The 12,758-nt window shown below is 43.6% G+C and overlaps 1 protein-coding gene across 1 annotated transcript; it reads left to right on the forward strand.

Annotated features, from left to right (window-relative positions):
- Nucleotides 1-2,017: 2,017 nt before the first annotated feature.
- On the forward strand, nt 2,018-8,153 carry PLEKHF1 (pleckstrin homology and FYVE domain containing 1). The gene is made up of 2 exons (XM_077288709.1): nt 2,018-2,464; nt 6,360-8,153. The coding sequence occupies exon 2, from the start codon at nt 6,374-6,376 to the stop codon at nt 7,175-7,177; it is 804 nt and encodes a 267-aa protein (XP_077144824.1). The 5' UTR covers nt 2,018-2,464; nt 6,360-6,373; the 3' UTR covers nt 7,178-8,153.
- Nucleotides 8,154-12,758: the final 4,605 nt, after the last annotated feature.

The raw sequence follows: 12,758 nt of genomic DNA on the forward strand, positions 1-12,758 counted from the left end.
TTGCCCAGAGAACAGGACCAACTTCACCTGGATGTACGTCACGTTCAGCGGACATGAGACCGCCGGCTCCCTGCATTGCAGTAAATACTGCCGACCGCTCAGACAGTGGAGGACGCCGAACGTCATGGGGGCCGAGAAGGTAAAAATAATCATTTGTATCTTTTTAATATGTGTTGGAGAAGAACGGAAAGGACATGTGATGGGGGACATTATACCAGGAAGGAGCCCAGGATGGGGGACATTATCACTGGAAGGGGACAGGATGGAGGACATTGTTATTGGAAGGGGCCCAGTATGGGGGTCGTTATACTAGGAAGGGGGCATTATTACTGCAAGGGCCCAGGATGGGGGACAGTATTAATGGAAGGAGCCCAGGATGGGGACAGTATTACTGGTGGGAGCCCAGGATTGGGGATATTATTATAGGAAGGGACCAGGATGGGGGACATTGTTACATGGGGGATGAACATTCATGTTTTTAGGATCTAGAATGTTACAAGTGCCCATACAGTTGCCCAATATGCAGGTCGGAGCCCAGGTCCAAATTTTGCATCGGGGCCCATCAGACTCTAGTTACACCCCTGGTGACAGATACCTGTAATGTAAGAGTCTTCAGCTCCTGAGCCCCCTACACACACGGTGACCCCAGCGCTGACGTACTCTCCACATTGATGTCATTTTGTATTGAGGGCATGTGTTGTGGATTTGTCATTTTGCTCCTGTCTGTCGAAACTGCATACAGGCATAAGAGAGAGCAAGAGACATTAGACTGTCAGGAGCAATGCATGCTGGGAAGTGAAAGAAAGTAAGTTCCAGCACCTATAATGCTGCAGCACGCTTTTGATGAGGAATCGCCCAATCTTAAAGAGTGGATGTTGAGTTAACAACCGGAGTATTGGGGCGATTCCTGTTACTTCGCTCCTGTCTCCGACCTGTCTTTCGTCTTGGATATTGTAGGGAAGGAAGTTAGTCCATAGGACAGAGGATAACTTAGTGATCACTGGGGGTCTAATCAGTGGGACCCCCAATTATCCCAGGAAGTGGACCCCAGGCCACATTGAATGCACGCGCGGCCTCTGCTCCACTCACTGTCTATAGGACTGCTGATTATAGCGGAGCGCTGCACTCGGCTTTCTCTGTCAGTCCCATAGATAATGAGTGGAGAACAAGCACAGTCCGGATCCCAGGATAAGTGGAGGGTCCCACCCATCAGACCCCAATGATCAGGAAGTTATTCTCTTATCTAATGGATAAGGAATAACCTCCTGTTTTGGAAATAATCCTATTGTCAAGTAGTGTGATCTCCGGAGAAAGGGAGTGGGGGCCTTAGGCAAATGCCTCGTTAGCCTGCCCCTAACGCCGACCCTGGAGGAGACCATGATGCACGGTTATCACGCTTTCTCCCTCCTACCACAGGTTTTGGGAAAGGTTTTTCCCTTTCGTCACAGTGCCCTCCTTAGTGAGGAGTCTTTACTCATTTCTCAGAAATTCACTGTATGGTAAATACAATGGCTTAAAGGGCAACTGTCATCACCTGTGATCCCAGCATTGATGACACAGTAAACAGCCCGGGGGCAGATCCTTATTAATACTAGCATTGTGAACGGATCTTCCAGATCTAGTCCCTCTGACCTGTGCTCAGTGTCGCCCCCTAGCGAGTAATGCATTTTATGAGCTGTTAATTGGAGGAGTACATCCCTTTTATGCATTAGGTATTGTGTTAACAGTTGCCTACCAAGTCTGGGTATGGTGCATCCATCCCTTCTGAAATATCACAATACTTCCAGGATTAGACAAATGGCCCCGCAGTCCTAGAGCTGCATTATGGTCGATGCGACCATATCCATTGAATTCAATGGGACTCGGCTGCAGTACCGCTCACAACCTCTGTCCAAGTGTGACGCTGTTGTTAGATAAATATTTTTTTTCTGATCTTGTGCAAAGTACATTAAGGGTTAAATCCACCTACACTTGTATAGTGGGCACTGCTTAAATAGCAATTCCATAAAGGAGTCACAAAGCATGAACCAATGCTGGCTCAGTGGTTAGCATTGTTAATTTGCAATTCCATCATTGATCAGTTGTGACGTGAGGAGTAATTGCATAGTTATTCTTTATTAATTGTTATTTAAGGATTTGTCCGATATGCACAAGTAAAATAAGAAAATTCCTCATATGACAGAGGCATCATCTACTGAGGCTGAAACGTGACACCCAGGAGACAAAGGTCAGACTCCATGTGGGTGTCAGTAATGTGCTGACTGTGGGCGGGATGGAAAAAAATGTATGCAAGAATGGGGCGGCATTAGCCAAAAGAGAAGCCAAGTCCCCCTCCTCCGACCGTCCCCCCACTATAAGAATCAGGGCAGGGTGGTGTCAGAAGAGCCAGAGGCCAGAAACAGAAGAAAACCCAATGAAATGTGCAACTGGTGGTGACTGGTTCCAGTAGAAGAGCAGGACTCCGGTAAGTGGGCAAAAAGTTTTTGTGTCTCTGAAACTTTCAGAAAGTTTTATAAACTGGGAAAAAGTTTACGTGTGTCTCTAAAACTTTCAGAAAGTTGGAAAAAGTTTATTTGTGTCTTTCTAAAACTTTCAGAAAGTTTCATAAAGTAGAAAAAAAGTTTGTATCTTTCTAAAACTTTCTTAAAGTTTTTTGTAAAGTTCTGTAGAATTATCTGAATGCATGAATTCCAAGCAAGATACAAAGTGTACACGTCTGGACATGCTGGGAGTTGTAGTCTCACAGCTGCTGCAGGTCACGGCCCGCCTAGTGATATACACATACACACACATACACACACACATACACACACACACACACACACACACACACACACACACACACACACACACACACACACACACACACACCCCACCCCCTGTGGATGGAAATGTATTCTCTGAACTAAATGTAACTATTTGCAACTTCCTCAATATATTACGATACAAAAGATTCATTGACTATAAATGTTTTTTCTTTTTTTTTTTTGTCACTTGTTCTCTGCCATGCTTTACACTGCTGCCCTACTCTGTCAGGTTGGTTGTTGTATATAAATAGAAATTCAACAAGAAAAGTCAGTGTATCAACAGACTATAAACTAATCCACAAGGGTGAAGGAAAACTGACAAATAGACCAGGGAAGTGGCCATAGATAGGGGGAAGATTGGGAAAAAGTAGATTAAAGGGGTTAGTAAATTTAGTAAATGGGATTTTCTGTCTCAGAACATAGAGCTGTGTAATACTTTATTTCCCCTGTGGTGGCGCTGCAGGGAACCCAACCAATTGTTGCTGATCACAGGATCAGGACTTTCTATAATCAGATTTTTGTTGAGGACAATGCAAGGAAAGATAGACAATCCCTTTAAATGTTTCTGTCCCTGCTGTGTGAATGAGGATGAGGGGGTGACCGATATTTCGCAGGAAATTGCTTGGGATAATCTGAGCCCTGATTGCCAGAGTAGCTTCAGCCAGGACTACGGGGGCCCGCACTGGTTTCTGTTCCTGGGGTCATCCCTGTTTCCGATTAACGTGAGGTCACCGGAGGACCATGCGACACTTTCCTCGTTCTCCTTTTATGGGAAAGATTTTTACTATAGATAAATGGAATCCGGAAAGTTTCTGGGAAAAGTTCAAAAGTGGAGAAAAAAAGTTTACTAAAACTTTTTATAAGGAAAGTCACGGGAGACTTGGGAAGTCAGACAGACCCCGTGTGCTGGGTGTCTGGACCCATTCTTTCTGTTACAGGGTAGAAGGGGTTAAGTCCGGAGCCTGGAAATAATTCTATGGAACAAGGGGAGGAAATTTTGCTGCTAAAGAAAAAAAAAAGTCATTTTCTTGTTTTGTTTCGTGGTCAGGCGTCATGCCCAGAACCCGGCGAGGAATGTCTGCACTATAGGGGCTCGCTGGCTCAGGACGCCGCTGATGTGGCAGGGAAGGGCTACCCTGAGCAAGTCTGTACTGGTCCGAGTGAGGGGCTGACTGCTCTCCGAGCTGTGCAGGAATACAGTGTATCAGTCTTTACCCTAAGGGTGTATCTACATGCGGCAGATCTCTTCCATGCATCTAAATAGGAAGTTTTGGAGAGGGGGAAAGCATCTAAGTTCTCAGAGAGGGCAGAAAAACAAGCTATAGATAGGGAGGATTAAGTACAGGGCTCGGCATGCAGTATCACACATGGTGGGATTAGGTACAGGGCTCAGCACGCAGTATCGCACATGGTGAGATTGGGTACAGGGTCTTTCAGTATCACATGATTGACTTTGATCACACATGTTTCTTAGCCTCTGACTGATAGTGACCCATTGGATCCCCGCAGCACCCGTCAGACCCCAGTGATTATATTGGGGTCCGGGTGAGATGCGATGGTGAGATACTGTAGGACCCCCCACCTCTGGACTGAGCTGCTCATCACCAGTCTGCATTCGCTTCCTCCCCGACCATCGCTCTCTTTGAGGTAAACCACCTTCTCAGCGACAGACGCACCCGACTTCCGTACTCCGACCCTGAATTTCGGCTTTCACACACTTTCCTGCGTGTGGGCTGACTCTTCAGTCTCTGCACATGGTGCCACATACACCAGTCTTGTGCATCTTCTTTTTATGTCTAAGCTATTGCTTTCTGTTATCAGCTATTTCATTATCATAAGAAAATCCAGATTCCTCTGATCCCCATGATCAATACTTGAGACCCTGCGTCAGCCCGTCCCCTATAATCTGTTATTGCTGCCAGGTCATCTCCTGTTGATATATTGTAGGGAAACTATTTCACAACTTTACTGTTATGTTACGTAATGGCCTCTCTCCCTCCCTCCCTGGTCCACAGAGTAATTTTGGATGTATTGCTTCATACCAGGCATAGGTATGCAGTCGGGAGTGTACATAGAGAAGGCGCTTCAATGCCGCCATCCTGTTGGTTTATGCCATCACATATCTCCCATAGAGGGCATGTAGACCTATGATGCTGGATTCACAGTTACACTGCTCAGTACTACTGTATAATGCCCTCACATGCTCCTGCTTTTTAGTAAGCATTTATTACCTCCAGAGCAGGATTCACAGTTACACTACTCAGTACTATTGTATTATGTCCTCTATGCTGCTGCTTTCTGGCAAGCATTTCTCACCCCAAAGCTGGACTCACTAAATACTATTGTATTGTGTCCTCTATGCAGCTATATGGTAAGCATTTATCACTCCCAGAGGTGGATTAACAGCTACACTGCTCAGTACTATTGTATAATGTCTAGAGATGAGCGAGTATACTTGTTGCTCGGGTTTTCCAGAGCGCGCTCGGGTGGTCTCCGAGTATTTATGACTGCTCGGAGATTTAGTTTTTCTTTCCGCAGCTGGATGATTTGCGGCTACTAGACAGCTTGATTACATGTGGGGATTCCCTAGCAACCAGGCAACCCCCACATGTAATCAAGCTGTCTAGCAGCCGTAAATCATTCAGCTGCGGCAAGGAAAACTAAATCCCCGAGCAACGAGTATACTTGCTCATCACTAATAATGTCCTTTATGCTGTTGCTTTCTTGCAAGAACAGGATTCTCAGTAAAACTGCTCAGTACTACCAAATAGTGACTTCTAGGATGCTGCTTTCTGGTAAGTGTTTTATATCACCCAGAGCTGGATTCACAGTTACACTACTCAGTACTATTGTATAATGTCTTCCATGCTTCTGCTTTCTGGTTAGCATTTTTCACTGAGAGCTGGATTCACAGTTACACTGCTCAATACTATTGTATAATGACCTTTATGCTGCTGCTTTCTAGTAAGCATTTCTCGCCCCCATTGCAGGATTCAGTTACACTGCTCAGTACTGTTGTATTATATTCTTTATTACTAGAAAGCAGCATAAGTTTTATCTCAATAGAGCTGAATTTACAGCTACACTGCTCGGTACTATTGTATAATGTCCTCCATGCTGCTGCTTTCTAATAAGTATTTCTCACCCCAGAGCTGGATTCATAACTACATTGCTTAGTACTGATGTATAATGTTATCCATACTGCTGCTTTTGAACATGTGTTACATAGAGACAGAAGAGAAGAAATCATTCTTGTCTGTGTGTATGTCAGACATCATAGCAGCACTTCTCCACCCACTAGCTCAGACACAACTGAAAATTAGAGGCAGAGCATCAGAGGGCAAAAGTGGTGAAATGTGGATACAAATTATGTAATGGACAACAATTTTGGATTCATTGCATAATTGGGTAACATGAAAAAAGAAATTCATGATATTTGGGGTTTTCATCTATCATCTGTTACTTGAAGAAACCTCAGCTGTATAGTGGGTATATAAAGGACATATATCTTTCTCTATAGATGCCTATCTAATCTGAGTCTGTATTTTTCAGATATACCAGAAAACATGGTGGATCACCTTGCGTACACAGAAATCAACAGCCAGAGGATAGCAGCTGTGGAGACATGTTTTGGTGCTGCTGGCCAACCTCTCTCTTTGCCAGGAAGAGTCCTTGTAGGTGAAGGAATATTGACGAAGGAATGTCGGAAGAAACCCAAACCAAGGGTCTTCTTTCTCTTCAATGATATCCTCGTCTATGGAACCATTATGATAAGTAAGGTTAAGTACAGCTGCCAGCACATCATTCCCTTGGAAGACGTGACCACAGAGACACTTGATGACAGTGGAGACATGAAGAACCGGTGGATGCTAAAGACCTCCAAGAAGTCTTTTGTAGTTTGTGCTGCCTCTTACACCGAACGGGAAGAGTGGATCAGTCACATCAAGGAATGTTCCAGTAGGCTCTTGGCCAAGACTGGAAGACGAGCATCCACCAGACACGCGGCACCATGGATACCTGATAAAGCCACCGATATCTGCATGAGATGCACCAAAACCAAGTTCACCACATTGACTCGTAGGCACCATTGTCGCAACTGCGGATTTGTAGTATGCCAACATTGTTCCCAGAACAAGTTTTTGATCCCGTCTTTGTCTTCCAAGCCTCTGAGAGTCTGTGCTCTGTGTCATCGAAAGCTGATCGCCGAAAAAATAGCCGAGGAAGATAAAAGGAAGCAACCGGACAGGACCCAACGAGAAATGCCGGAATTTGAACCTTCCAGTGACGAAGACAGTGATGAAGAAAGGAACACTGAGATCATTTCCAGTGAAGACTTCTACTCTTCATCGTGGTCGGCGTTCCATGCCTGACTTTTTGGTGTTGGTTTTTTTTTTAAGTTCTTCACCTGGTGACACAAAGACGTTGAGAATATTCAACAATTGGTGGACAGGTTGGAAACTTCTGAAGCCATCAGAGACAAACTTAGTGTCGTTACGACTAGTTTATTGGAGAACAATGACCAAATAGGACCAGTCTACTCACACTGTGTGGTGGCCAAACTCAAGAGACGATACCTACCTTATCCTGGAGACTTGAGGACGTCTTGATTCTAAGACTTAGGCTAACCTTTGTGATTCCAAACCCAACATATTGGATCCAATTGATCAAAAACAACCCAAAGTTGCAAAGTATTAACCTTAGGTTTACAACGCCATGAAAAGCGGTGGGTGCCCTCTGCCATTGTTTGTGGCCAGATATTCTCTGGAGCCGCCATTAAGCTGGTTCCTTAGCTCTTTGGTGGTCCAGGTTGACTACGCCTGGAAAATATTCCGTAGCCTTTGATAACACTAAATCTGCTTCTCTCTTAACAACACTGCCATAAAATTTTATCTTGCCAATAAATAGACACTTAGTAATGTATTAACCGCAGCGACTGGGTAAACGTGCAATATAGAAAGTCTATGAACCCCTTAATTTCAATTGCCGCCACTAAATGGTAAATGGACGCCTAGAAAGATATACGAGAGAGGTCACACCACACATTCCTTGGAAGAGAAGGTTCCTCGAGAGTAATGGAGTTTGCCGGTACACGAGCCCATTACGTATTCTTCATTGTCTTCCATGGCACAAACCAGAGAAGAAACCTCTGGACCCCCCAAACTCCCAAACTATCACACGTCATTGGGTCAACTTTGGACCCTCAGCTCTTTATTACAGCTATTGAAAACCTGTGGACATCTTGAAGCTTTGAACCCATGGGTGATGGATGACACTACGGGCTATATTGTGATATATCTTTAATGTATTAACTTATACCGTCTGATATAAATCGTGACATTAATGCTGCATTGTGTGTGAACTGATTGAGGAAAAGGTCAAACGTGTCGGGACATCTGAAACTTAACAAGCCAAAGTCATGGTGCTATTTAGGACACCCCTGCAAACACAACTCATGCCAAAAGGGATACATGTAGTATACCGCCATCCCCACTTCACGGTCAGCCAGTACCAGTCACTTTCTCTACTCTTCTGACCCTTCTAAACTTACTTGCAACTTCTTTAGCCAAACCTGGAGGAAGCGACCTCTAGTGGATCACTAAGGGTATTATTTTTACCCTTTAATGAAGTAATTGCCTGTAGCCAATCGGATGATAATGGCAGCAGCGGGAGAAGAATGTGCTGCTCTTGCAGGAGGCAGTGACCTATGGGCTCCTATGATGTTGGTAATGACGGTCTGTGGAGTATTTCAGCAGATTAGTGTACTGAGTTTGTAGAAAGCAGCAATCTGTCCACTCATGGGGCGATAGGACAAGGGCGTAGGTGACTCTCCCCGGTCCCTCTCATGACTTGTCTGATGCACTTTAGGGTCCCTGGATGTGATAACACTGGTCAACAGCATTTTTGGTGCCAAAGATATTTCATCGAATTTAGGGTATTTTTGGGGTGCTGATTCTGAATATGTCATCAGTTTTGCCAGATTGGCTCAAGTTTTTGAGATTTTTGGTATCTTATTTATAGCACTTGTTGGTAAATGCGACGCATCATCTCATTAATTTCTTTGGATTAGTACTTGAACTGAGCAGTTCTCAATATAGTTTTGTGTTAATTAGTGTTCTAAAAGTTTGTTCATAGCTTGATTTTTGCACTAACTTTATGTTGTTGTCTGTTTTCCAGTGAAAAGCATGAACTCATCAAGAAGAAGTTGTCTTAACGATCCAGACTCATTCTGTTACATTTGTGGTGAATACACACTGCCAAAACATAGAAGAAACATAACAGACTTCGTAAAAAAAGTGTATTTTGCCTATTTTGGGGTTATGCTTGGGGACCAAGACAAGTTTTGGGCACCACACATAGTGTGCAAAGCATGTATCGAATTATTACGAAAATGGAGCAAAGGACAAAGAAAAAGCTTCAAATTTGGTGTTCCAATGGTGTGGAGAGAGCCAAAAAATCATCATGATGACTGTTATTTATGGTAAACACAGGTACAGGCACATCTTCACAATGAGGGACAGGCCTTCTTGCAGATTCCATGTTACTCCCATTTTCGTTTCTTATGCTTATTGAATCCTTGCACTTGCACTGCACAGAAATAACAGTCATCATGATGATTTTTGGCTCTCTCCACACCATTGGAACACCAAATTTGAAGCTTTTTCTTTGTCCTTTGCTCCATTTTCGTAATAATTCGATACCTGCTTTGCACACTATGTGTGGTGCCCAAAACTTGTCTTGGTCCCCAAGCATAACCCCAAAATAGGCAAAATACACTTTTTTTACGAAGTCTGTTATGTTTCTTCTATGTTTTGGCAGTGTGTATTCACCACAAATGTAACAGAATGAGTCTGGATCGTTAAGACAACTTCTTCTTGATGAGTTCATGCTTTTCACTGGAAAACAGACGACAACAACATAAAGTTAGTGCAAAAATCAAGCTATGAACAAACTTTTAGAACACTAATTAACACAAAACTATATTGAGAACTGCTCAGTTCAAGTACTAATCCAAAGAAATTAATGAGATGATGCGTCGCATTTACCAACAAGTGCTATAAATAAGATACCAAAAATCTCAAAAACTTGAGCCAATCTGGCAAAACTGATGACATATTCAGAATCAGCACCCCAAAAATACCCCAAATTCATTAAAATATTTTGGACACCAGAAAAAAAATTTTTTTTTGTTGACCTGTGTAATTGTTACCTTTTTTAATTATAAACGTGACGAGAAAACATAAAAGAATAGTCAACTAATTTCTGCTTATTGTCGGCTTAACGCTGTATAACCCGAGCGTCATGTTCTTAGGAGCAGCATTCATATCTACATGTGTCCGTAAGACATCTGTAACTATGGGGCCGTGCACAATAAAGCCACCAGATAGGAAAACCAAAGTATAATGATATACAGTGGATGGAGAAAGTATTCACCCCCTTGGCAATTTTTGTGTACAACCTGGATTTTCACTGTTTTTCTTGAGGGTTCAATATTTGTTTATAACCCAACCCTGACTTGTACTTCTCAACAACCTTGTCCCTGACTTTGTTCCTGGAAATCTCCTTGGTCTCCATGGTGATGTTTGGCGATCTCCTTGGTCTTCATGGTGGTGTTTCGAGATCTCCTTGGTCTTTATGGTGCTGTTTGAAGATCTCCTTGGTCTTCAAGGTGCTGTTTGGAGATCTCCATGGTCTTCACGGTGTTTGGAGATCTCCATGGTCTTCACGGTGTTTGGAGATCTCCATGGTCTTCACGGTGTTTGGAGATCTCCATGGTCTTCACGGTGTTTGGAGATCTCCTTGGTCTTCCTGGTGGTTGGTGTATGGTACCTCTTGTTAATGGTGTTGCAGCCTTTCAGAAAAGGTAAAGTGTATATACAGGTCCTTCTCAAAAAATTAGCATATAGTGTTAAATTTCATTATTTACCATAATGTAATGATTACAATTAAACTTTCATATATTATAGATTCATTATCCACCAACTGAAATTTGTCAGGTCTTTTATTGTTTTAATACTGATGATTTTGGCATACAACTCCTGATAACCCAAAAAACCTGTCTCAATAAATTAGCATATTTCACCCGTCCAATCAAATAAAAGTGTTTTTTAATAACAAACAAAAAAACCATCAAAGAATAATGTTCAGTTATGCACTCAATACTTGGTCGGGAATCCTTTGGCAGAAATGACTGCTTCAATGCGGCGTGGCATGGAGGCAATCAGCCTGTGACACTGCTGAGATGTTATGGAGGCCCAGGATGCTTCAATAGCGGCCTTAAGCTCATCCAGAGTGTTGGGTCTTGCGTCTCTCAACTTTCTCTTCACAATATCCCACAGATTCTCTATGGGGTTCAGGTCAGGAGAGTTGGCAGGCCAATTGAGCACAGTAATACCATGGTCAGTAAACCATTTACCAGTGGTTTTGGCACTGTGAGCAGGTGCCAGGTCGTGCTGAAAAATGAAATCTTCATCTCCATAAAGCATTTCAGCCGATGGAAGCATGAAGTGCTCCAAAATCTCCTGATAGCTAGCTGCATTGACCCTGCCCTTGATGAAACACAGTGGACCAACACCAGCAGCTGACATGGCACCCCACACCATCACTGACTGTGGGTACTTGACACTGGACTTCAGGCATTTTGGCATTTCCTTCTCCCCAGTCTTCCTCCAGACTCTGGCACCTTGATTTCCGAATGACATGCAAAATTTGCTTTCATCAGAAAAAAGTACTTGGGACCACTTAGCAACAGTCCAGTGCTGCTTCTCTGTAGCCCAGGTCAGGCGCTTCTGCCGCTGTTTATGGTTCAAAAGTGGCTTTACCTGGGGAATGCGGCACCTGTAGCCCATTTCCTGCACACGCCTGTGCACGGTGGCTCTGGATGTTTCCACACCAGACTCAGTCCACTGCTTCCTCAGGTTCCCCAAGGTCTGGAATCGGTCCTTCTCCACAATCTTCCTCAGGGTCCGGTCACCTCTTCTCGTTGTACAGCGTTTTCTGCCACATTGTTTCCTTCCAACAGACTTACCATTGAGGTGCCTTGATACAGCACTCTGGGAACAGCCTATTTGTTGAGAAATTTCTTTCTGGGTCTTACCCTCTTGCTTGAGGGTGTCAATGATGGCCTTCTTGACATCTGTCAGGTCGCTAGTCTTACCCATGATGGGGGTTTTGAGTAATGAACCAGGCAGGGAGTTTTTAAAAGCCTCAGGTATCTTTTGCATGTGTTTAGAGTTAATTAGTTGATTCAGAAGATTAGGGTAATAGGTCATTTAGAGAACCTTTTCTTGATATGCTAATTTATTGAGACAGGTTTTTTGGGTTATCAGGAGTTGTAGGCCAAAATCATCAGTATTAAAACAATAAAAGACCTGACAAATTTCAGTTGGTGGATAATGAATCTATAATATATGAAAGTTTAATTGTAATCATTACATTATGGTAAATAATGAAATTTAACACTATATGCTAATTTTTTTAGAAGGACCTGTACTGACAGACATGTGACACATTGCACACAGTGGGACGTTCTGTCACTAAGCATGGGATTTATGAAGGGAATTTCTTGCACCAAAATTTTTTAGGGGCTTCATCACAAAAGGGGGTGAATACATGTGCACATGCCAATTTTTAGTTATTTGATACTATTAATTTAACCCTTTCACGACATGCGCCGTACTATTACTGCGCATGTCGTGTCTCTCCCTTTGATGTGAGTTCCGGCGCTGAGCCCGCATCAAAGTCGCGACATGTCAGCTGTTTTGTACAGCTGACATGTGCGCGCAATAACGGCGGGTGAAATCGCTATTCACCCGCCGCTATTAACCTGTTAAATGCCGCTGTCAAACGCTGACAGCGGCATTTAACTACGGCTTCAGGCCGTGCGGCCGGAAATGAGCGCATCGCCGACCCCTGTCACATGATCGGGGGTCGACGATGTGTCAGGACAGTAAC

The sequence above is a fragment of the Ranitomeya variabilis genome, chromosome 2, assembly GCF_051348905.1.
Source record: "Ranitomeya variabilis isolate aRanVar5 chromosome 2, aRanVar5.hap1, whole genome shotgun sequence".
Classification (NCBI taxonomy): Eukaryota; Metazoa; Chordata; class Amphibia; order Anura; family Dendrobatidae; genus Ranitomeya; species Ranitomeya variabilis.